Source organism: Trichomonas vaginalis, chromosome I, assembly GCF_026262505.1.
Source record: "Trichomonas vaginalis G3 chromosome I, whole genome shotgun sequence".
Lineage (NCBI taxonomy): Eukaryota > Parabasalia > Trichomonadida > Trichomonadidae > Trichomonas > Trichomonas vaginalis.
In genome coordinates, this window is record NC_067203.1 from 21,832,281 (window position 1) to 21,856,760 (window position 24,480).

Here is a 24,480-nt window from a genome sequence, read left to right on the forward strand (position 1 = left end):
TTTGTTTCATCAAACAGCAACAACCAAAGTTCATGACCTAATACATAACATTCATACTTTATATTTTTAGCTCTGAGTTCTCTTGTAAGCTGTTGCATTTAATATTTTCTAAAAAGTCAACTTCAACAGTCATTCGCACCGGTGCCTTCAGTTCTACAGGCTCTCCTTGAAAGTCAACAAGTCTGAATTGCATGTCTTTCAAATTATGAGGACTAATGCGAACCCATTTACCTAAATGAGTTGCTATGACAGGAACGTTTGGAATGAACATTGAATTGACTGCATAACAGAAGGATTTATATTCTACTGAACCTTTACTATTAACTCCTGAAATACCTGTGACATTAGCTATTTTAGACTCAATGTATAAACAATTACCATAACATACGTATGGAACAGATTTCATCTCAATCGTTTTGTCAACACTTTTCAAAGGAAATGTCATATGGTATGCACCCAAAAGAAGTTGTACTCTATGACTCATTCGTGTTATCTTAAACTCCTTCGCATAACTGAACTTCAAAACTCCTGCAATAAGTTTAACATTCATTAAGTTTTCTTCGTTATCCTTGTTTATTGTGAAAAAACCAGAATTTTCGAAAAAGTGACACCAACTATTAAAGTTATTTTATTACTAGATTTATTTACAAATTATAAGATAATATCATTAACAAAATATATTTTTAATATAAATAAAAAACTTTTTTATACAAAAAATTACAATCAATCGATAAATATTATAAAACATTTATTCCAAAAAGATTAAGTAATAGGTGGGATCCTGCATATAATATAATTTTATGTCATAAAGCTTACAAATTTTAGATGGACCACAGTGAGAATGTGAGTGGTTAATTTAAAGGTGGTCTGATAAAGATATCGAAGCTTACTCAACACAGCATGAAGCAGTTTCTAATACACAATCTTACTAGTGGTGTTTCGGTCGCCAGCGCTCTCATAGGGGTGCTGATTTCAAAAACCACTACTTCAAATTATTCAACAATACTCAATGCAGCATGAAGCAGCTACTACTGCTGTATCTTACTGGTAGCGTTTTGGTCGTTGGCTCTTGCACAGTCTCTCAGATTTTCAAAATTTTTTTTCAACACTATCTTGTTTCGCTCTCAGAAAGCTATCCTACAAAGACATCGAAGCTTACTCAACACAGCATGAAGCAGTTTCTAATACACAATCTTACTAGTGGTGTTTCGGTCGCCAGCGCTCTCATAGGGGTGCTGATTTCAAAAACCACTACTTCAAATTATTCAACAATACTCAATGCAGCATGAAGCAGCTACTACTGCTGTATCTTACTGGTAGCGTTTTGGTCGTTGGCTCTTGCACAGTCTCTCAGATTTTCAAAATTTTTTTTTCAACACTATCTTGTTTCGCTCTCAGAAAGCTATCCTACAAAGACATCGAAGCTTACTCAACACAGCATGAAGCAGTTTCTAATACACAATCTTACTAGTGGTGTTTCGGTCGCCAGCGCTCTCATAGGGGTGCTGATTTCAAAAACCACTACTTCAAATTATTCAACAATACTCAATGCAGCATGAAGCAGCTACTAATAAATATATACATATATAAATATATACATATATAAATATATACATATATAAATATATACATATATAAATATATACATATATAAATATATACATATATAAATATATACATATATAAATATATACATATATAAATATATACATATATAAATATATACATATATAAATATATACATATATAAATATATACATATATAAATATATACATATATAAATATATACATATATAAATATATACATATATAAATATATACATATATAAATATATACATATATAAATATATACATATATAAATATATACATATATAAATATATACATATATAAATATATACATATATAAATATATACATATATAAATATATACATATATAAATATATACATATATAAATATATAAATAACAAAATATAATCAAAAAATAGTGTTTGGAAATTTAAGGTTAAGTGTCACTTTTCTACTGTCACTTTTTCGTAAATTCTACCACACTCCTCCTTCGCATAACTGAACTTCAAAACTCCTGCAATAAGTTTAACATTCATTAAGTTTTCTTCGTTATCCTTGTTTATTGTAGTATTTATGAGAGCATTTAACACTCCAGCTAATGTTTCCATCTTATATTCTACATTATTGTGAAATCTTATTTCGTGCTTCTTTCCATCTATTTCAATCTCCATGAAATCTGTTTCATCTGTTATGACAAAAGTTGCGATAGTATTGAAGTCAACAACTCTGAAAGCAAGCGCTTCATTCTGAAGACCTAAGTTTGTTTGTAGCTTTACTGTCCCGTATTCGTTTGGGTCTGTACTTTGCAAATAGAACAACATTTATTCTCATTAAAATATGACTATTGCTGCATATGCGTATGAAACAAATGAAGCAAGAAGAGCACATGAACTAGTAAACGAAAACTCAACTTTAACCATTGAAGGCAATGATTTAGTCATTGACGATGGAAAAACTAAAAAGTCATTGATTTCGATACTTTTAACACTTATGACCCATTCATTACAACAAGCAAGGTTCCTATCATAAATGATGGAACGGTGCAATATATAAATTCTACAGTAGATGCCTCATTAGTGAAAGTATTAAATGTTCTCATTGAATTGTTAAAGAGCTTTCGATTTGACGACAACATTAAATGCCTAAAGAATTTAGTCATGAATGAGAAACAAATTCTCGGCGTTGCTGGTAGCAGTAATGATGTACACCTTATGACATTAGAATATTATAACGAACATAAAGATGAACTGAAAGGAGAGAAGGGTGACACCAGACCTCAAGGACCACAAGGAATACAAGGAATACAAGGAATACAAGGACCTCAAGGCGAAAACGGTTTGGATGGTGAAGATGGAAAGGATGGAAAAACTGCTAAATCATGGATATGGAACCTTATAAATACTGGTTTAACAGCTGCTTCATATGGAGTTCTTCAATACCAAATCGGAAAGATATGGGCAGTACTTGGTGAAGAAGTTTTAGATGACGTTAAAAATGCTTTGAACTTCATTTCAAATGGTTCGGATACTATTAAAACTTTATCTGGTTGGATGCAATAAACAAGGAGTCAAATAGATACTGTAAGACGTATAGCAAACAATGCACGTACGGGATTGGATACTTTACGAGAAGCACAAAATACACTAAAGGAAGCAAATGATATTCTTGGCTCAGTATCAGACATGCATGAAGATTGGCTTAAAGGTATTGACAAATCTTTAAAAAATCACAGTCAGTCTATTGCTGACTACAAGAAAAGTATAGATTTTTTACATAGTGCTATGGACGTACATGATGGAAGCATAGGGAACTTACTTAATGCTAACAATAACTTACCAGGAACTATTAAAGCATTTATAAAGTCCTTTGTAAAACCTGGTGCTCTAACATTTAGGTCTTTGAGAGCAAGAGCATTGAAGTCAAGAGATGCAGAAACTCCAACAGAACCTACAGAAGGAACTGAAACAACAGAAACTCCAGAAGAACCACCAAAACCAACAGCTAATGAAATATTGTTCGAATATTTTCCAAGGTACTCTGTTCTCATTGCATACATTCAAGAAATACTTAAGAAAGCAGACTTGACTTTAGGAGATGATGAAAGTTCTGTATATCTTTCGTTCCAGTTTCAAATAGCAGAACTTTTGAGACAGATATGCTTAATGTATGACAACATCTCTGATTTCACAAGATATGATGACGACCATGACCCCGAACACGGTGAAGAAGAAGTTTTACAAACATCCATTAAGACAGGAAAGGTTTTAACTCAAAGTCTCATTATTGACACCAAAGATGGCGAAGTGGACGTTCTTCAAGAGCTGAAGAAAAATACTTCTTCGGGAGGTGGTGGTAGGCATGAACTTGAAATAAATGAGATAGAAGAGAAATTAGCCGAAAAAGCAGATAAAAACCATGTTCATTATATAAGTTCAGACGAACAGATTATAACGGACTACCATGGATATTTAACACAGGATGAACAAATAAGCACTGAAGATGTTAATGAAAGAAGATATAAATTCATTCGTGCTAAAGGTTATGACATACACTGTACTGTACAGTATGACACAGGTAAAGCACCAGAAGCATTTGGTTATAACAATGAAATTTATGCTTCATACTTCTTTGTTAACGGTGTATTAGTTGAACCAAGATTTACATTGAGAGTTAAGTCAAAAATAACTTTTGAAGATGCTATTAAAAGTAAAGCTGACAAAGTTGAACTCGAAGCAATGAATAAAGTTTTGAAATCTCATAAACACAACATCTCCGATATAAATGAACTTCAAGCTACATTAGACAGTAAAGCTGACAAGAACCATACACATGAATCCTTCACTACTGTTAGAGCAGACGACATAATATTGAACTATACCCTTGGTTCAAGTGCACCTTTAGAGAATCCAAGTACAAGCGTAAAAGATACACTAAACTCCTTAAATAGTAAATGTATGAACATTGAAGGTCATGTCAGAAACTTTGAAACATATAAACTACCAGCAATGTTAGATAAAAAAGCAGATAAAGACCATACACATAACTCCTTCTCAACTGTTGCTATAGAAAGTATTGAAGGAACGGTTGGCGGAACTGGTGGGGATGCATTATATTATAAACCTCCTAACTTTCCACAAGGTTTAACATCGAATGAAAACATAACAACGAAGAAAGAAATTAGCTGTAAAAATGTTTATGTCATGGATGATGAAAATAATGTTAAATTCACTGCTCAAGATTTATATGATAAGAAAGCAGACAAAACAGAGCTTCAAACATTAAAGACTGAAATACTTCAAACATTATATCCTATAGGCTCTATTTATACGTCAATGAACTCAACAAATCCAGAAACAGTTTTAGGTTTTGGTACGTGGAAGCAGATTGTAGATAAATTCTTATACTGTGCTAGATATTCAAAGCAAACAGGAGGTTCGAAGAAAATTAAAGAAGCAAACCTTCCACCGCACACTCATACAGGAACTACAAACACAACAGGTAATCATTCACATTCAATTACAAAAAGAGGTTATACAAATCTTGCAGCAGGTTCGGATAGACAGGGAATGAATAGATATGATATTTCAAGTGACCCAGTAGATTCAAGCGCAGGTATTTTCTGTGGAACCACAGGAAATCATTCACACACTTTCACAACAAATCCAACAGGCTCGGGTGCAGATTATATGCCACCATTTGTGACTATATTCGCATGGTACCGCGTTCATTGAACGCGCTTGAGCCTTGAATAAAATCTTTAACTTTACATAAATGAGCTTGAAAGAAGTATTCGAACAACATCCATGGAGGTCATTTAAGAAGTTCAATGAAGCTGCAAAGAGTTGGGGATTTACTAACAGAGCTGAAGTGAAAAGGTTCTTTGACAAAAATGTTGTACATCAAACAAAAATAAACCCTTACGACTACTTTTTACCAATTTACTCCAACGCTCCTGACGCATACCAATTTGACACTCTCATTCAAAGCAGAAAAGGAGGACATAAACCATTCCTCATCTTCATTAATGTTAACACTCGTAAAGCTTTTGCGTATATAATGAAAAATAAAGGAACTCGTGAAGTGTTAAGAGTTTTACAAAAGTTTGTAGCAGAACATAGCCCAAGTACTTTAACATCAGACCAAGACAGTGCATACCTCAGCAATGAAATCACAGATTTTCTCATTAAGCATAACATAACTCACTACACTACTGAAGACCATAACCATAACATACTCGGCATCATAAACCGCTTCATAAGAACGCTCAGAGATTTAAACCAAGAGCGAGACTTTACCGAAGAAACAATGAAACATTTTCTCGAAGTATATAATTCCTCAACACATTCTACAACAGGACATACACCAAATTCAATGACACAACAACAAGAAGAAAAGTATATACAAAAGAAACGAAGCCAAACACAAAATATCAGAAATTCAACACAATTTACCCTCATTCCTGGTACAAAAGTTCGTGTAGTTCTTGACGACAAACCGTTGACAAAGAAACGTTTAAGGTTAAGTCGAAACTATTATATCGTAGACTCTACGCAAGGTAATGGATATCTTATAAAAGCTGCTGACGACTCTATTGCGTTTTACCCTCGACATAAATTAGTTGAAAGTAGTAATGGCAAACTTGCTGAAACCATTGACGAAGCAAAGCGAGGAGTGGTTATTGAAATACTTGGCTACAACATAAACGATGACACTTATAAAGTAAGATATGAAGGAGGCGTTGAAGATGTTATACCATCTAAGAACTTGAGAGAGTCAAAGCCAACACATCTGGGACCATTAGAGCGGGAGTACTGGAAAGACAAAAATAAGCCAGAAAGAATAAGAAAATTCTTCTAAACTTTTTCATTAGATGTAAATCAGACATGAATGAGAACAGTCATGTATTATTAATGTTTTCATAAATTTACACCAAAAATAATGTTTAGGTGAAGAGGTGAGATCTCACCTGTTTTTTCACCTCTTTTTTCACCCTCGCCGCTTAGCGGCTCAGACCCTTTGGGTCTCATGAATTTTCATGAATTTCCTTAAGATAGAAAAAATAAAGTTAGTTTTATTTTTATTTATTTTTTTATTTTGTATAAAAGATATGATTTCAACAATCGGCACAACAACAATTCAAACAACTACAGCACCAAACTCGCTAGTCATGAATCCTACGTCAATGTTGGTAGAGATGAAAAGCTTTATTCCTTCTTCATATACTTTTGAAACAGAAATCCAGAAGATAAAGCAAGAACTTTTAACAAGTAATTTAGACTGTAGTGTGAAAGATGAAACAAATGAACAATATCTTTATGAAATGGAGGACCCCATCGACCATTTGCCGAAACTACCTGAATTTCAGCAGCAAAAACTAACTATTCCCGAATTCGACGAAATTGAAGTCAAAGCAACTGACTCAGTAGAAATTAAGAAATTCATACGTAAAGTAAATTATGAATTCCTTGGTTTTCATTGCAACCATAAAGTTATGGACAAAGATTGCGACATGGTTTATAAAAATATTTCTGACCTTTACAAATCCGAAGAATTTAAGACATACGATAACTTTGTTTCATTAGTTGCAAAATGTGTATGGCAGATAAGAGATAAAGATAGAAGAGGTAAAGTATGGAATGAACAGATAAAACCAGCAGCTTTTGAGTTAAAGAAAACCATTGACGCCTTAGTTGTTCTAGCTGGTTTTATTTCATTGTATAACGCAAAAATGAATCCGCAATGTTCAAAATGTAAAGCAGCAATAAGAAAATATAACTACTCAGTCAAAGAGATAGAAAGAATGCGAAACGACTATGCAGACTTAAAGAAAGAAGCAGAAAAGCCAGCAGAAGATAAAATGGATATGTTGACATTTCTTAATAAAAACTATCCAACAGCAGAAGATTTCCTTCTGTCTGACGTCAAGAAGAAATATAAAGAGACTTTCGGCATGATTAAAACATTCGATGTACTAAAAGAAGAAATAGAAGCTACGAAATTGTTTAGGATTTCAAATATACATCGTACAATTCATGTAAAACGCTTGTGAAAAAAGAGGTGAAAAAACAGGTGAGAAAACGGGTGAGATCTCACCTCTTCACCTCAATTATATTTTTGGTCAAAGCTTCCACGAGAGAAAAGATTCCTCATTCGCTAAGGATTCCAAAAATGAAAAAATCATTGATTTCGGCTGAGAAAAAACAGCAAAACCCTTCTTCCACGGGAACAAAGAAATAAAGAAGAAATAAAGTAAATTTTTTATTTATTCCCGTGGAAGATAGAGCACTTTTATGACACTTTTTATTCACGACAAACAAGACAAACAAAGAAAATAAGAAAATACGGCGCTGTCGTGGTTCGAACCACAGACCCTGACCCCTCCATAACACCACCTTAGACCACTGTGCTACGTAGCCTATCGACATAAGATTTTATAAATTGCATATTTGACGTAAATTTATTTCCATCTGGCTTCCCACCGCATAAGATATTCATACGTGTTTGTAAGACATTCATTAAACTTCTTTTCTATTGCATCTAATCTTGCGTTATTTTTTTCAATAACTTGTCTGTATTCTTCATCATCTCCAGCAGTGTTTGGGTCTTCACGTTTAAAATATTCATTGTTAACCAATTTTTTATCTACAAATTTTATTAGTGTTTGATTCACTTCGTTATGATAACGGTCATATTCTTTCAATACGTAAGTGAAGACAAAATGCGTCGTACCTTCAATCTTAAAGCTTAAAGAACTTTCAACACAGTTTTGAGGGTCTGTCAGTGCGTCAATGAGATAGTATTCGAAGTCAGTCAATAATCTTTTTAAAGTCATTTCATACAGGATAAAATTTAATGTTGTGAAGAAATAGTGTTTATCTCAGAAAAAATAACGCTAATTTTTTCTAACAAATTTTTTATTTTGTATGTAAAGACAGTAATGTCAACATCAGAGAACACAACAATTGCTATCGTTCATGAAGCCATAAATGAAGAATACGAATACATACAGTATAACAAACAATTGAGACTCATTCGTTCAGTCAAAGATGACATGTACCAAATGCAAAGTATAATGAATGCTCTTCGTTCTACAAAGCAAGCATATCATTGGTTTGAAAACCAACAGACAAAAGAACTTTTAGAAGAATTTCCTCATATGATTGCTTCCCTCGGAAAACCGAGAGAAGAGATTCCGTACGAAAATCGCAAGAATTTGGCTCCTGGTTTGAAAGGTTATTATGTTCATAGACTTTTAGTAAATGCTGTAGCAATGTGGGCTTCACCTCGTTATGCTTGTTATATTTTCATGATGTTAGATGAACTATATAAAGCAGAACGTGGAGAGATGGAAAAGAAACTTCAAGCAAAAGATGAAGTCATTGAATCCAAAGACAAAAGCATACAGAAAAGAATACCGCGTTCGGTACCAAAAGGAAAGGAAAAGAGTTATAAGTATATGATTTATACTGAAGAGTTGGAAAATGAAGAAGATAAAGATATGGTTATGTTACATTTAGTCAGAAGAAACAACAAGAGCTTTTATGACTTAGCTAAGATATATAAATCTGACAGAAACTGGTTCTATCGTGAAAACTTACCGATTTCAATGACACCGAATGAGCAAATAAAGGAAATTGTCAAAAATACTCTTCCTCAAACACACTATGATATCAAAGGTTGCACAATACTTACATTCAAAGAAGACTTAACATTACTGAAGGAAAAAATAACAGAATATTTCGATAACTTCAAAGAGGAAGAATGAAGTCACGACAACATTAACGAAGAAGTCACGACAACATTAACGAAGAAGTCACGACAACATTAACGAAGAAGTCACGACAACATTAACGAAGAGAGAATGAGGTGAAAAAAGAGGTGAAAAAACGGGTGAAATCTCACCTCTTCACCTAAATATATTTTTGCTTAAATAGCTTCAGGGTCTATTTCTTCAACCATTTCACTTCCTTCGTCAATGTCAATAGAAGCTTCTTCAACCTTTGGTAAGAATTTCTGTATAACATCTTTGTTCGTTATTGTCTTCAGAGATGAAGGATAATATTTCACATTTGTTTCACCCTTCTTATATTCTTTCTGTTCGGAAAGATTTAAAGCAATACTGAAGAAGTCAATATTAGAGTTCTTTATAACAGTATAATGAGTATCTTTGACATTCACGAAGAAACTCTTTTGTTTCAAAACTACTGCTAACTCTTGTGAAGTATAACGTTTGCGGTCAATGACGATAGCTAATGGTCTGACATACTGACCAAACTTAGATTCTTTCACAAACTTCTTGTTAAAGATAACATTAACATTTGAAGCATTATTGAACTCATTCTTGATGGCAGTAGCGAGAGCATTGTATGAAAAGAACTTGCAATCTTGCATGTGTTTCATTAAAATAAAAATATTAAATTATTTTGAAAAATAACTTAAAAAAATCTAATCTAATTTTTTCAAAAAATATTTTTTTATTTCCTACTAAAGATGTATCGGAAGTTGTCTAAGTTAGAACACTCGGAAATAAAACAACTTCTTACAGAAGCTAATATAGATGTTGCAAAGCATTACGCAACAAACAAAAAAGCACTCGCTGACCTCAATGACTATAATGGTGCAATAAGTTATGATAGAATTCATGAGTTCATAAAGCCGCAACGCGGCGAGGACGAAGTCCATGCAAGAGCATTTCCTTTAAATGACGTTGCTATTGACTTATATCATAGACGTTCAGTACCTCATGAAGTAAGAAGAGAAATGTTTGACATAACAAATGCAAACGTTGGTGAAACAAGAAGAAGAGACGACACACTGAAACAACAGAGAAGAGAGATGTTTAAGAGCGCTATAGAACAAGTTCGCAAAGCTAACGATGTCATTCGTTCCATTGACGACAAACCAAAAGAAGGTGAGAGATGGTTAAAGAAAGATGAAGAGAATAGGAAGAGAAATGTGAAGTCAGGCAATAGACTCATTGACTTTAACATCGAAGCTTTAGATGAACCAAACAGAGACTACTTACACAAACATTTCGGTAAGGTTTTCATGAGACTCTTAGAGAAAATTAAAATAAACTCACAACAGAGATGGATGGTATGTTATAAACTTGGTGGAAAGTATGAATGTTCTACGTTAAACCTCAATAATATTGGAACATTACTACATCAGCTCTTGAAGGAGAACTTTATATCAGAGATAGAAGCAAATGCTGCAGGTATTGTTGAAATGCACTATGACTTCTTCTTGACAAACATAAAGAATCTTACCGAAATAAAGATGTATGATTTAACAGAATATGAAGGCTTAACGATGTCAGATGTAAAGAAAGGCAAACCAAAAAAGAGACCATATAGAGATGAAAGCACACTGACAAATGACCAGAAAGCCATTTTGGAAGCTCTTAAGCAAACAGGAAACCCAGCACTTATAGAAAGCTTTTGGAAAGATAATGGTGAAAAGAAGTTTTATAAGAAGAGAAGCGGTCAGTTCTGGAAGTATCTTTGCACATTACCTATAAATCTTGAACGCTACCAAATCTTCAATGAATTAAACAAAAGAACTGCAACACTTATGACAGAAGATAACTGCTTCGTTTATGCTTGCATTCAGGCTGGAGTAAATGAAGAAACTATTGACCACATGAGAGAAGTCATTCGTGTTAGAGACTTTCCTCAAAGTAAAGTACAAAAAATTTCTGATGCAACAGGTATAGCATTTAATGTTACCATTGGTTACTTCAATGACTCAAGACATAATGAAATAAAGAGATACATACCAAAAGAATGTGAAACTGTTAGAACTATTGACTTACTTCTTGTTGAAGACCATTACATGCTAAATGAAAGATTACCAATGACAACATATTTCATTCGCAACTATATAGAAATTCTCAAAGCTTGTGGTGGAATGAACATTGAGAAACAGATGAAGATTTATACAAAGAGAGAGAACAAATATATTGTTCGTTATGATTGAACAACACCGTTATGGGATGTTATGAAAACATTGTGGGAGTGCAAATATTTCGAACCTATTTCTTATGGAGAACTTTTCACATATACGACTGACTTATATAAACAGAACCTTGCACCATTTAAAGATTTGACATATGCTCCAAAGTATTGTGTACAACTGAAGAAGAAAGCTGAGCCAAAAGAAGTAAATAAAAATAAGTGCAAGTTCATTCCTGAGCACGTTTTCTTTGCTGACTTTGAGTGTAGCACTGATGGAGTTCATAAAGCCTTTAACATTTGTTATGACAGTGAAGATGGTTCAGTGAGTGAAAGCATTTGGGGTCAGAACTGTGCAACAGAATTTTTGGAACGACTTCCTGACAAGAGTTTAATATATTTCCATAACCTCAGTTATGATATAAACTTCATCTTAAGACACATGACAGAAGTGAAAGGAACTCCCATCATTAAAGGTTCACGAACAATGCAAATAACTGGCTTATATAAAGGAAGGGCAATTATTATAAAAGACTCTTACAGTGTTATAAATAAGAAGCTTAAACTATTTCCTGCTATGTTTAACTTACAAACAGGACCGAAAGAAGTATTTCCATATAACTACTACAGCAGTGTTTTGTTAGCAAATGACAACAGAACTGGTGTCATTTCTGAAGCGTGTAAGTTTGTAAAAGATATTGATACGTTCATGAAAAACATAGATTTAATCGAAAACTGCAGAATAGATGAAAACCACTTCGACTTAGAAAAGTATAGCTCATTTTATTGCAAACAAGATGTAAGGATTTTAAGAGAATGTTTTGTTAAGTTCCGCAATGACATATTGAAAGAATTTGATTTAAACGTTTATGACTACGTTAGTATTTGTTCAATTGCTAACAAATTATTTGAGAACAGAGTGTACTTCCCGAATGGAAATTTATATGACCTCTCAAATAAACCAAGAGAATTTATTTCACGCTGTATTCAAGGTGGAAGATGTATGCTGTCAGATAAAATGAAACAAAAGAGCGAAAAGAAACTCATTGCTGATTTCGACGCTGTTTCATTATATCCATCAGCTATAGCAAGACTTTATACTTTAGAAGGTATTCCAAAGGTTATGAAGAAAGAAATGTTAAGCACAGAGTATCTCATGAGACATTTATTCGATGACGACCAAAAGGAACCCATTGGTGAAAAGTTTATGTCTGGCTTCTTTGTTCTCATTAAGATAACAGAGATTGGAATACATAGACACTTTCCTTTAATAGTTTGTGACCCTGAACTAAATCCAGAACTTAACGTTCCCAGAAGTTCAAACACTTGCTGTTTAATGTATGTTGACCATATAACATTACAAGACCTCATAAAATATCAAGGTGTCAAATGTGAAGTGTTGCAAGGATACTATTACGATGGAAACAGAGATATTAGAATAAGAGATGAAGTAAAGAAGTTGTTTGAGTTAAGGTTAAAGTATAAGAAAGAAGGAAATCCTTTGCAAGAAAATATAAAGCTCATTCTGAACAGTATTTATGGCAAAACTATTCTATCTCCTATTGAGTCAAAAATAACCATAGTAAATGACAAAGATGCTATAAGATATGCCATCAGAAACTACAACCATATAGTGAAGTTCGAAGGTTTGGATGGTTCAGATAAAACTATTTTCAAGCTAACGAAAAGCATTTGCAGACACTTTAACTTCTGTCCACTTGGTGTTAATATTCTATCTATGTCAAAACGTATTATGAATGAAGTATTCTGTACTGCTGAAGATATGGGACTTCAAATATTTTACCAGGACTGTGATAGCATGCATATTTTCAATGAAGACATACCAAAGCTTGCAGCAGAGTTTAAGAAGAGATACGGTCGCGAACTTATAGGAAAGAACCTTGGTCAATTTCATTCTGACTTCGCAGAAATAACACCTGGAAAACAAAGTTTAGCATACAAGTCAATATTTTGTGGAAAGAAGACCTACATAGACTTACTCACTAACGATTTAAATGAAGTTGCATTCCATGCACGTTGTAAAGGTGTCAAACAAGACGTCCTTGCTTTAACAGCTAATGAAATGTTTCCTGAAGCTATACAATGCTATTACAATGAAGATAAGAACATTCACATACCTGTTGGAACATATGACAAAGACTCTGAGTTCAGTTTAATGAAACTTTACAAAGCACTTCATGATGGTCAAGAGATTGGATTCGACTTGTGTAAGTCTTCTAGTCCTTGCTTTGCTGAAAAGTTTAACTTCTCAATAACGACTAAAACAAGCTTTATTCGTAAGTTGAAGTTCTGAGGTCATTTATTTTTGTCAGCAATGAGGTCATGAATGAGGTCATTTATTTTTGTCAGCAATGAGGTCATGAATGAGGTCATGAATGAGGTCATTCGTGATAAAAATAAAACTAGCGTAGATTTTACAATACTGCGATGGTGAGTTTAAGAGTTGTGCTTCAATGTAGAGACAGTCCTTATGGTCTGGAGGTAAGAACACTGGGCAGTTATGGTCATGAGTGGAGAACATGTCTATCCAAAACTCACGATTGAAGCCAGTTAATTTATAGTATTTAGGGTTAGGAAGTGGTGAAGTTCTTGTATGACCAATGAACTCATTTTCAACGCCTTTGGCTATATTAGAGAAAAGAATAGCTTGCTTTCTATCCCAAATACCAGGTGTTACAATCTTTGAAAATTCATTTTTCCTCGGAAGCATTGCATCATAATTGAAAACATTTTTGAAATCATCACTTGGTTCAGAGATTTGAAATCTTATACGTAATGGATTTTCTTTCTTTTTAGCTACTTCATTGAATGGTGAGAATACAACAAACTGACAGTCATGTGTTCCATCTTCATTTTCATTAAATTCATAATGAAAGTCTATAAGTTGTGGCCGACTACCTTTTTCTTTCAGTTGTGCAAGAAACTCACGTAAAGGCTGTAAAGTTTGTACTTCAATGTTAAACTTTTTCTCGAACATCTCATTAAATGAAGTCATACATTGTTGCAATGTTGTATCGTCTTTAAAGTATTTGTATATGTGAATGTTTTGGGCGCTTAAAGACTGTTCGTCATTTTCTATCTCGACTTGAAGTATAAAGTCAACCTTTCTGAAAGCACGTGTTATATACATATTTGTTATGCCAATGTACTTCTCTTCATTTATGTTCACAATCCAGTCTGTTGGAAACTTAAACGTTACTCTGTTCCCTTTATTTTGACGTCAGGGTTTTCACTACTGAACGCAAAGATAAAGGTATTTGTCTATACATTTAGTTCCGATAAAAATAACACATTTACTCTTTCTTTGCTTCAGCTTCTTTAGCTTTTGCTTCAGCTTCTTCTCTAGCTTTTTCGCCAGTAGTCTTGGGTTCTTTTGTCTTCCAGCAGCTAATGCAGCAAGTTGTTTTTCACTAAGTTTTCTCTTTGGTCTCTCTGGCTTTTGTTCTTGTTTTTGTTCCTTCAGTTCGGATAAAATTTGCTCACGAATTTCTTTCTTCAATGCTTCAACATCTATGACCCCTTGGGTCTTGTCCGTAGGGCTTGTCTGAGTCATTTGACTGCAGATAAAAAACAAAATTAAAACTTTGACCGATGTAAAATGAGCTTGTCAAAATCAGAGCGAGAGTCTATTATATTAAATGACGCAAGAGGAATACAACATCCTTTCTATTACGTAAGTCAGAGTAAAGATGGTAAAATATACGTAAGAAAAAGAAAGGTTCCATTAGCGAATGCAGAAAGCGACAACATTAAGGTGCATGGCACCGAGGGCGAAGCCCGTGTTAAGCCTTCTGTTCAAACTGAAAAGTCAATAGAACCAGAAGAAAAGAAGCCAGATGTACTTTCAATAACGAACCAAGAGCTTATTGCAAAGTTCGTGAATTTCATTGAAAAACAAACCGAGTCAAAGAATCCTGACCCGCCAGTGAAAGAAGTTGAGACAAAAGAGAATGTACAGTTCATTGAAAATGTCAAGAAACAACTTCCACCACGAATGCCAAGAAGAAGAGTGAGAATAATGAAGTAAATAGATATTTTTATCTGAAGTAAATACATGCAGAACGAACAGCTAAACGAATTTACTCCAGCAGAGCATATTCATCAGATTCGCTCATATTTCGATATCATAGACAATGCAGTTCAAATTGGTGACACTAATAGAAAATATTCTGACGCAAAGATTCCATCACAACCTGGAACTGCTAAAGATAACACATGGGTAACATTCAATCTCTCACCTCCTGGTGAAAATATGTTGGACCTTTACAATACATTCATTACGTATAAAATGGAAGGTCAATTTATTGTAGATAAAGAAATTGGTTCAGGTTCCAATAAAACAAACCCACCAGGATTTTGGATTGGTTTCGATGACGCTTTCTATGCAGTTGCTGGATATCAAATCCTTGCAAATGGTCGTATCGTATATTCTCAAGACAACGCAAGAGAAGAAGCATATATAACTTCAAACTCACAAACTACCGAACAAATAAAGAAAGTAGATGTTTTCTCAAAGACTCGACATGAAGATGTATGGAGTCATTCGGGAACATGCAGAACAGGACAAATTGTTAGTGGTCAATTACAGCAGGAAAATCATTTGATTTTAAGCTTCGTTTAAGAATTCCTGTTAGAAGATTCCTTCCATTAGAAGCTTTCGATTTATTCCAGTTTTGCAGGAAACTTCAGCTTAAAGTAAAGTTCAGTAGCGACGCCTTACAATGCAATCTATATCTGTAAATGATATCATTGCTTTCAATCCAACTCTTAAGTTGCATTTGTTCAGATTCAAATCCACCGACAAATAAATTTGTTCCATGGAATGAACCATTCCACTATGATAACGAAGGCAGTAGAAGCTAGTGGAACAGTTACTATTACAACTGTAACCCAGCAACTATTTCGAACAAAGATGGATTTTAATGAATGTTTCATTCATCCAAAGTCATTCTCTTTAGACCCTAACATTTATACAGAACTTGTAGAACATTATACAAACGAGGCTTTATGTTTTCCTGTTAAAGTTATGGATTGGATTCCTATGGACGGGTTCATTCTCAAAGAATACAGATAGTTCAAGTGCAACATTTAAGCAGCTTATACGCCTATTAATGTTAAAAGTATTTGGGCACTATTTAGAAAGAAAGACAACTATTATGTTAATTTTGAGAACCATAAGTTTAAATATCTTCAGCTTTCCATGGGAGCTTATGGAAATATGCCTGCAGAACCTGAAAAATCATATGGACCTGTATTTTATGAAATGGTTGCGAACGCTTGCAATACAAACAATGATATGATAGGATTTAATGAAGATGTTATAAGGTCATTGGTGGATGATGGTAGTGTGGAACATAAATGGGATAGCTATGACAACACACATTTCTTATGTGGTTTTCCAACAGAAGTGGACTTTTGCTTCAGCAAGGTCAAACATCTACTGCTCCAATAACATACAAATTGTCTGTTAAAGGACCTATTGAACTAGCAACTGAAAATGTGCCAAAGCCACTTATTGGATTTATGAGGGATTGTTGCTTTGCCATTCAGGTGCGTGCTAATGGCATCCCCATAATAGATTAGATGACTATAACTTAGCTACGGACGACAGTGAGGAATAAAGGATGAACGTTTATTTTTAAAGCTTATAAATGAGTTCTTCATCAAGCTCTCGTGAACCTTCACCATCTATGAAACAAACTTTACCAAACGATTATGGAGCACCTATTGAATATTTCTTACGAGCTGCACAATGGCAAAGAGCAGTCTCACCAAGGTTAGGTTGTTCCACCAGCTCCTGTCAAAAATAGCATTTGGTCAAGTCCTTATATAAGATATGGTCTCCCACTAGGTTTGCTAGCTACAGCAGGAGCAGTTATGATGTTGAAAAGAAATAAAGCAAATGTTTAGTAAATAATACTGAAGTAGCTGAAGTTAAACAAACTCCAACACCTTCGCCAAAACCAACGCCTTCACAAGCAAAACCTTCAATGACTCCTGAACCTATGGAAGTACAAACTCCTGTTCAAAAGTCAACTCCTAAACCGACTCCAACATTTAAACCAGAACCTACTCCTCAAATAAATCGTAAAACTCCTGCGTTTCCTTACTGAAAAAATAACGTTATTTTTATTTAATATTAAATTTTTATTTGATTGAAATGACAAATAAAGTCACTGAAGCAATGAAACAAAAGTTTTTGGTAGAATACATTAAATCAGGAACTATTCCAGAAGGTTTTTACATTCATACTATGAAGGATGGTAGAGTTCAGTTTAGAAGATAAAGCAACCATTAGATAAAGAAGGAATTTTTGAGAAAGATTAAACTTCATGAGGACAACATTGCTGAACTTAAGAAGAAGTTAGAAGAGTTGGAGAAAGGAAGAGAGTTATAAAGCAATGAATTCAACAGGGTGAAAAAACAGGTGAAAAAAGAGGTGAGATCTCACCACTTCACCTAAATTTATTTTTGTGCTATGTTTTCATACGTGTGGGAGTGGTGATATCATTAATTTTTAAGTTTATTTTTTATTTTATTTTTTATTTTATTTTTATATAAATGACGAAAACTATTGAGATAACAAACTACAACGGTCATGAGTTCAAGAATTTGTTCTTCGTTCCTCGTGAAAATACATTCTATCAGATACGAGGGAGAAAGGGTAAAGTTAGTTTGAGCGTTTACGACAACAAACATAATGGGAGATATATAAAAGCAATAGATACAAACGGTAAGCGTGTTTCATTAGCTTTGTCAAAACTTACATACATTTATTTTGACAGTGATTTTGACTCTGACGATTGGAGTGACAGCAGCGATACTGAAGAATATGAACTATTGTGTGAAGCACAGCAATGGGAAGCGCTGCAATACTTTTGTAAATGAGAACATTAGTGGGAACGTTAGTGAGAACGTTTATTTTTTCATTAGTGAAGTCGTTAGCGAAAATGTTAGTGAGGTGAAGTGGTTGGCGGCTTTGTAAATATTTAAGGTTAAGTTAGTGTTGTCGTTTGTGTTGTAAAATATACATTAGCGGTTTTGTAAAGTGTCAAATTCACATATAATGGGTAAGGAGGCGCGCAGTGCCTCCGTACCCAAGATAGGTATACTAACTTCGATGAACTTGTCATCGAGTTATATTCCAGTGTTGTTCCTTCATTCCTGATTAAGTTGCAAATTAAAGGTCTGGATTCAGAGAGAAGTGTTAGAGTTATCAAAAAAGTCACAAGAGATTTCGAAGAAATGACACAATTTAAAAAAGTCGAATGCATCAGTATGCTTGAAGCTGTTCAGAAAGGTCTGAAAAATGATACACTTGATCCCAACATTGTTTACTCAACATTAAAAATATTATTGCAAAGAAAACATTTGATTTAATAAACATTTAATTTATTATAATTAATTTTTTATTACAGTATAGTAAAAAATGCTATAAATAAATTATTATATTTTATTAAAATGTGGCTTTTAATAGTAAGTGAATAAAATAAATCAGGAATTGGGAAAGAAATAAGGTTAATTAAAAATAATGAAAATTACAAGTTTAAGGTTAATGAAAAGTGACAATGGGCGAGTTTGTCCCCCACTCGAAACAATTCTATTGCTATATTTTTTTAAAAATCCATCTCCGTATTTTTTTGTAAAAAATGCTAAGAAAGAACTTCAGGACCAAGTATCGATATCCATTTACATTTGCAGGAATTATTGCAGCGATTTTGCTTGTTGATATATTTGAGCCTTGGATTTCCTTCGACATGTACTTAAAATTATATCCAAACTTAAATCAGGAAAAATCACATTACTATAAAGTGAAAAATTTAGAAATTTTCGATAACTATACAGTTATATATCCCAATACTAACTATCTACGAGTTAGAAAGCAGAAACAAGCATCGCCTTTCGAAAGAGGAAATTTTTATGATCCAAGTGTACTTGGTTTTCAGCATGTTGTATTTCAACACTTCACGAGAGCAGATTTTTCATGGTATGGAGTAGCTACTCCAGATAATTTTTACGAGCCAAGTCGAAAACACGACGGAAATCAAATGCCAGAAGGAATTAATCATACACTATTGATTGTAAAGAAGGCCGTAGTCGGATTTTCTTATCATGTTGAGTATGGCCACTTTGTTCAAGATATGGTGTGTGGAATCATGATTGTTCCATCTGAAATCATACAAGATGCAGATATTTACGTTAAGTTTGACGAACAGCAAGCCAGAACGTACTTAACATTCTTAGGTTTTAGTCCAGAACGAATTCATCAAATTCCTAAGGCGTATGTTCATGCGATAGATTTATACATCTCCGTTAGCAAATTTGGAATTAACGGGTTACATGTCGCTTGGATTGATCTTCACAATTTAATTTTTAGAAAATATAATTTATCTTCCATAAAACCGACCAGATATACCATTATAAATAAACCATTGACAAACTGGGGTTCCGCGAAGAATTTAGACAAGCTTGTGATGATTGCCAAAAGAGAATATCCAGAAATTAACTGGGAAGTCCATCCGCCTGAAGTTTTATTCAATATGAACAATGCTGCAAAGCTTCTTGCGTCAACCTTGTTATATGTATCTGCTGCAGGCTCTGCTTGCTTTAATTGTCTTTATATGCATCCAGGATGTTTTGTTCTTTTCTTTAGCAGGTGGAAAACAGATAATCCTGCTATTGCATCAGCTCTTACACTTGGTATGTGGTTGTATTCCATTAACAATGACGATTTCGGATCAATTGTCTCAAATGTATCCAATTATCTGTTCAAAACAGGGCTACATGATATCATGTATGCTATAAAGAATGGGAATTGGAGAAATGATATAGACAGACGTACTGTTTTATGTTTTAACGGGACAATTTTCGAAAAAGGTGAAAAATTCTTGGCAGAAACAGGAAAATCACATGCAATTGTTAAAAGATACTCAGATTTCGAGGTTTATCATAGATGTATCATGACAAAATATCATAATCCTTTGAGTAGATTGTATCATTACTTAATAGAGAAGAATGAGGAATCATATATTTATCAGTCTAAGTTATATTAGAATTTTTGTTGTTATTTATGTTATAAAGTGTTGATATTTTAAATTTTCAGTTACCTTTTTCTAACAAACACATCAAGCTTTACATGCATGCCATCTTTAATGAGAATTAAAGTTGTTTTTGATATTTGATAATCAAATCATTCAACCACAAACACATCAAACTTTGGATTCTTGTCATCTTTAAAGCGAATTAAAGTTGTTTTTGATATTTGGTAATTAAATCTTTTTCTAACAAACACATCAAGCTTTACATGTATGTTATCTTTAATGAGAATTGAAGTTGTTTTTGATATTTGGTAATTAAATCTTTTTCTAACAAACACATCAAGCTTTTCATGCATGTCATCTCTAATGAGAATTAAAGTTGTTTTTGATATTTGGTAATTAAATCTTTCTAACAAACACATCAAGCTTTACATGCATGTCATCTTTAATGAGAATTAAAGTTGTTTTTGATATTTGATAATCAAATCATTCAACCACAAACGCATCAAGCTTTACATGCATGACATCTTTAATTTGATGTTTGGAAATTAAATCTTTTTCAGACAAGCACATCCAACTTTGAATATATTTTATCTTTAGCGACGATTTAAGGCTGCACTTACGCCCATCTGACTTTGATTCAAATTTTTGACAACTAGCGTGAAGCGTCATTGAAAATTAACCTTAAACATCTGGATTGAAGGCCATGTCATAGGAGCGTAAGTGCACCCTTAAGTTTTTTCTCGGATATTTGTTAATCAAATCATTCTACAGCACATCAAATTTTGTTTGAGTAGAATTGCCATGACAGGAATGAAGTGAAACAGCTGATATATAACACTAAATATAAGCATATTAAAACTAAATTGCATTCGACAACTAAATAAATTAATCATTTAAGTATATTGTGATGGTGATTTTTAGCCAGAACAGGAATCTATTTCAAAAAATTTTGGGTATCGGGGGATAAATCTACCGAGGCCAAAATTGACAACATTCTATAATCAATGAGAAACAACATGAAAAGGGGTTATTTTTCCGTTCTTTCTCTGTTCTGAATAACACAGTTGCCATATTTACAATTAATTGATATTTAGCACCAATGCGACGATAACTCGAAGACCAATAGATAAGTATTAATACTTTTAGGTAAATCCATCGCAAAGACTCTAATTCGGCGAGAGACTATGCAAAATATATTCAATGATTTACATAAAATTTTGTTGGTAAAAAAAATGAGTTCTGACTATGCAAAGCCATATTCGGACTTTATAGAAGCAATGGAAAAGCTTTTTCTCATAAAATATAATGAATCTGTTGAAAGCATGTGCAGTATCATCAAAAATGTTTTGATTACGAAATATCAACTTTCCAAAAAGCAGCTCTTGGAGATCATTTTAAAAGCACTTGAATATAATTATGCTTTAGGAAAAAATTATATAGAAATACTCAAGAATATTGGCTTGGATATTAATAATCTTTCGCATTTATCATTCCCGTTGGAGGGTTCAGTCGAATTTATTGTTATGCATGATCAAATTGAAAAATTCAAAGACTATATTTCTCAAAGAGAACTTAAAATTGATGATTTTTTAAAAATTAATATCTTTGGTGAATTTGAGAGTCTTAAATTATCGTTAATAGAAGCATGCGCATATTTTGGATCTGTGAACATTTTCTTTTTCTTAATTTCAAACCAAAAGTGTACAATATCAAAAGAATGTCTTCAATATGCAGTAATTGGTAGAAATACAGACATCATCAACAAATGTTTAACGGAAAATGGTATGGACATGGATTGTATCAGAAATATTGTATGTTCACATAACCACGAAATGCTTGAATACGTTTTAGAAAGATATATGTTGACTTATGAAGATTTCGATACAGAAAACTTATTCCAATCAACTATTTTCGACGATATAATCAGATACCAAAACCTGAAAGCTGTATTTATTCTTTTTAAAAGAGAGAAAAACTTCATTGTTCCATGGTGTGCTGCATTTCCTCAAACAATAGATATTCTCAAAAACGAAAAACTTCCTGATAAAACTGATTTCCGGAAAAGAACTATTTTACTTTATTCATGCATGTCACAAAATTCGGATGTCTTCAAATTTTTAGTTGAATCAACAAACAAAATCGATGCCAATTATCGAGATGATGATAAAATGACTGCCCTTCATTACGCCGCAATGAATAATAATATTGATGCGGCAAAAATTCTTATTTCTCTAGGTGCTGACGTCAATGCTAAAATTACTCATAATTATATGGAATACTCTTCTATTTCATATCAATCATAATTATATGGAATTCTCTTTCATTTCATATCAAACGTTATTTTATCGCATTCTATTACATTTCATGTCTATCATTATTATATGAAATTCTATTCCATTTCATATCAATCATGATTATATGGCATTCTTTTTCATTTTTTATAAATCAATAATATAGGGTGTCCAAAGGTGCGTTTAGCACAGCGCTCTATATGAGACTATTAAAGGAGATATATGCTGATTATAAATATATAATAAAAAATATGAATATATGTATATGATGAGTATGTTGTATTTTGGCGCCATGCCGGGATATAAAATGAATTTTGAGACAAGAGGCGGTTTCGCGGGAAATTTTGGCGGGATTTTTTTCATTTTTTTAATGAATCATAAAGAAAACATCCTCGCTCTTGCAAAAAAATGCAAAGACTGTAAAAAAATCTACGAGACATTGGTAAAATACTTCGGTATGGATGCTCCTAGCTATTCCACTGTAACGTATCATGTTAGGATGTATCACTTCATGAACAAAAAGGCGCCCATCATAAAAATTGACAAAAAATCGCCGGATCAAAGAAAAATCAAAGCAATTCTTCAAGCGCTAGATGAAGACCCAAGAGCATCACTCAGAAGGATAGAGGAGATGACAAAGATACACGTACAACAGTCAGTTATTATCTGCACAATTATTTGAACTACAAACTAGCGTATACACGTTGGGTTCCGCACAACCTTAATTCAGTTCAAAAAAAATCTAGAGTCCAATCTTCGAAAGAGCTCCTCTCTATATTGGGTGCGTATCAATCCAAGAAGTTTCGCTTTTTAGTAACAGGGGACGAGTCTTGGTTTCAATATGCAACAGAAGCCAAAATCATGTGGATCCCGAAGGATGAAAATCCGCAAACATTCCCGAAGAAAAAAATTGACACACCAATGATGATGTTGTCGGTTTTTTGGGGCGTGAATGGCATCATCGCAATTGATATTCTTCAAAAACCTAATACGATGAATGCTCAGTATCTAATTGACAATGTTCTTACTCAAATTATCAATTCTGATGAGTTTGAGAAATCCAAACAACAAAAACAAAAGTTTGCAATTCATTTTGATAATTCAAGAGTTCACAAAAGTCATAAGGTAATGAATTACTTGGTGGAAAACAATGTCAAAGTTGTTCCAAACCCAATTTATTCACCTGATATTGCACCCTCTGACTTTTATTTATTCGGCACGCTAAAAAAGAGAGCTGAAGGACGCGAATTCGCGAGTCCAGATGATCTTGAAAATTTTGTAAGAGAGCAATTTGAGCAATTTTCTCATGATGATTTAAAGCGTGTCTTTCAAGCCTGGATCGATCGCTGCGAACGCGTGATTGAATCCAATGGTGATTATATTTAAATAAACTTTATATATATGTAACTTGTTTATTTCTATTCGCAGTATTCAGGTTTGTGCTAAACACACCTTTGGACACCCTATATATGACATTCTATTTGGTTTCGTTTCAATCATCATTATTTTATTGTATTTTCTTTCATTTCACATCGATCATTATAATATTTTATTCTCTTTCATATCACATATATCATTATTATATGGCATTCACTCTCGTTT

At 33.3% G+C, this 24,480-nt stretch overlaps 15 protein-coding genes and 3 pseudogenes across 18 annotated transcripts, besides 6 other annotated features; 12 read left to right on the forward strand and 6 right to left on the reverse strand.

The window, feature by feature from the left end:
• Nucleotides 1-18,663: part of a mobile genetic element that runs on past the window's edge.
• TVAGG3_1027900 (uncharacterized protein) lies at nucleotides 59-550 on the reverse strand (the record flags this gene model as incomplete). The annotated part of the gene is made up of 1 exon (XM_051255089.1): nucleotides 59-550. One exon carries the CDS (start codon nucleotides 548-550, stop codon nucleotides 59-61), a length of 492 nt encoding a protein of 163 aa, XP_051080663.1.
• On the reverse strand, nucleotides 2,016-2,393 carry TVAGG3_1027910 (uncharacterized protein; the record flags this gene model as incomplete). Its single annotated transcript, XM_051255090.1, has 1 exon — nucleotides 2,016-2,393. The coding sequence occupies one exon, from the start codon at nucleotides 2,391-2,393 to the stop codon at nucleotides 2,016-2,018; it is 378 nt and encodes a 125-aa protein (XP_051080664.1).
• Nucleotides 2,410-3,131, forward strand: TVAGG3_1027920 (annotated as a pseudogene). The gene has a single exon. A coding segment is annotated over exon 1 (722 nt).
• Nucleotides 3,255-5,303, forward strand: TVAGG3_1027930 (organellar and viral DNA polymerase type B; the record flags this gene model as incomplete). The annotated part of the gene is made up of 1 exon (XM_051255091.1): nucleotides 3,255-5,303. One exon carries the CDS (start codon nucleotides 3,255-3,257, stop codon nucleotides 5,301-5,303), a length of 2,049 nt encoding a protein of 682 aa, XP_051080665.1.
• Nucleotides 5,344-6,429, forward strand: TVAGG3_1027940 (integrase core domain containing protein family; the record flags this gene model as incomplete). The annotated part of the gene is made up of 1 exon (XM_051255092.1): nucleotides 5,344-6,429. One exon carries the CDS (start codon nucleotides 5,344-5,346, stop codon nucleotides 6,427-6,429), a length of 1,086 nt encoding a protein of 361 aa, XP_051080666.1.
• TVAGG3_1027950 (organellar and viral DNA polymerase type B) lies at nucleotides 6,680-7,621 on the forward strand (the record flags this gene model as incomplete). Its single annotated transcript, XM_001313542.1, has 1 exon — nucleotides 6,680-7,621. The coding sequence occupies one exon, from the start codon at nucleotides 6,680-6,682 to the stop codon at nucleotides 7,619-7,621; it is 942 nt and encodes a 313-aa protein (XP_001313543.1).
• On the reverse strand, nucleotides 8,030-8,449 carry TVAGG3_1027960 (uncharacterized protein; the record flags this gene model as incomplete). Its single annotated transcript, XM_051255093.1, has 1 exon — nucleotides 8,030-8,449. A coding segment is annotated over one exon (420 nt), but the record flags the coding sequence as incomplete, so codon positions are not given.
• TVAGG3_1027970 (KilA, N-terminal/APSES-type HTH, DNA-binding family) lies at nucleotides 8,510-9,337 on the forward strand (the record flags this gene model as incomplete). Its single annotated transcript, XM_051255094.1, has 1 exon — nucleotides 8,510-9,337. The coding sequence occupies one exon, from the start codon at nucleotides 8,510-8,512 to the stop codon at nucleotides 9,335-9,337; it is 828 nt and encodes a 275-aa protein (XP_051080668.1).
• Nucleotides 9,499-9,972, reverse strand: TVAGG3_1027980 (uncharacterized protein; the record flags this gene model as incomplete). Its single annotated transcript, XM_051255095.1, has 1 exon — nucleotides 9,499-9,972. The coding sequence occupies one exon, from the start codon at nucleotides 9,970-9,972 to the stop codon at nucleotides 9,499-9,501; it is 474 nt and encodes a 157-aa protein (XP_051080669.1).
• On the forward strand, nucleotides 10,063-10,789 carry TVAGG3_1027990 (organellar and viral DNA polymerase type B; the record flags this gene model as incomplete). The annotated part of the gene is made up of 1 exon (XM_051255096.1): nucleotides 10,063-10,789. A coding segment is annotated over one exon (727 nt), but the record flags the coding sequence as incomplete, so codon positions are not given.
• TVAGG3_1028000 (organellar and viral DNA polymerase type B) lies at nucleotides 11,572-13,839 on the forward strand (the record flags this gene model as incomplete). The annotated part of the gene is made up of 1 exon (XM_051255097.1): nucleotides 11,572-13,839. The coding sequence occupies one exon, from the start codon at nucleotides 11,572-11,574 to the stop codon at nucleotides 13,837-13,839; it is 2,268 nt and encodes a 755-aa protein (XP_051080671.1).
• Nucleotides 13,882-14,815, reverse strand: TVAGG3_1028010 (annotated as a pseudogene). The gene has a single exon. A coding segment is annotated over exon 1 (934 nt).
• TVAGG3_1028020 (uncharacterized protein) lies at nucleotides 14,840-15,099 on the reverse strand (the record flags this gene model as incomplete). The annotated part of the gene is made up of 1 exon (XM_001313544.2): nucleotides 14,840-15,099. A coding segment is annotated over one exon (260 nt), but the record flags the coding sequence as incomplete, so codon positions are not given.
• TVAGG3_1028030 (uncharacterized protein) lies at nucleotides 15,145-15,573 on the forward strand (the record flags this gene model as incomplete). The annotated part of the gene is made up of 1 exon (XM_001313545.1): nucleotides 15,145-15,573. The coding sequence occupies one exon, from the start codon at nucleotides 15,145-15,147 to the stop codon at nucleotides 15,571-15,573; it is 429 nt and encodes a 142-aa protein (XP_001313546.1).
• On the forward strand, nucleotides 15,601-16,161 carry TVAGG3_1028040 (uncharacterized protein; the record flags this gene model as incomplete). Its single annotated transcript, XM_051255098.1, has 1 exon — nucleotides 15,601-16,161. A coding segment is annotated over one exon (561 nt), but the record flags the coding sequence as incomplete, so codon positions are not given.
• Nucleotides 18,664-19,137: a mobile genetic element.
• A 58-nt stretch (nucleotides 19,138-19,195) lies between these two features.
• On the forward strand, nucleotides 19,196-20,599 carry TVAGG3_1028060 (glycosyltransferase family; the record flags this gene model as incomplete). Its single annotated transcript, XM_001313548.1, has 1 exon — nucleotides 19,196-20,599. One exon carries the CDS (start codon nucleotides 19,196-19,198, stop codon nucleotides 20,597-20,599), a length of 1,404 nt encoding a protein of 467 aa, XP_001313549.1.
• Nucleotides 20,600-21,191: 592 nt separating this feature from the next.
• Nucleotides 21,192-21,318: a mobile genetic element.
• A 501-nt stretch (nucleotides 21,319-21,819) lies between these two features.
• TVAGG3_1028080 (spectrin binding) lies at nucleotides 21,820-22,890 on the forward strand (the record flags this gene model as incomplete). The annotated part of the gene is made up of 1 exon (XM_001313549.1): nucleotides 21,820-22,890. The coding sequence occupies one exon, from the start codon at nucleotides 21,820-21,822 to the stop codon at nucleotides 22,888-22,890; it is 1,071 nt and encodes a 356-aa protein (XP_001313550.1).
• Nucleotides 22,891-23,041: 151 nt separating this feature from the next.
• Nucleotides 23,042-23,069: a terminal%2Cinverted (terminal inverted repeat of Mariner transposon ID:TVAGG3_1028090).
• Nucleotides 23,042-24,344: a mobile genetic element.
• TVAGG3_1028100 lies at nucleotides 23,138-24,264 on the forward strand (annotated as a pseudogene). Its single transcript has one exon. A coding segment is annotated over exon 1 (1,127 nt).
• Nucleotides 24,317-24,344: a terminal%2Cinverted (terminal inverted repeat of Mariner transposon ID:TVAGG3_1028090).
• Nucleotides 24,345-24,480: the final 136 nt, after the last annotated feature.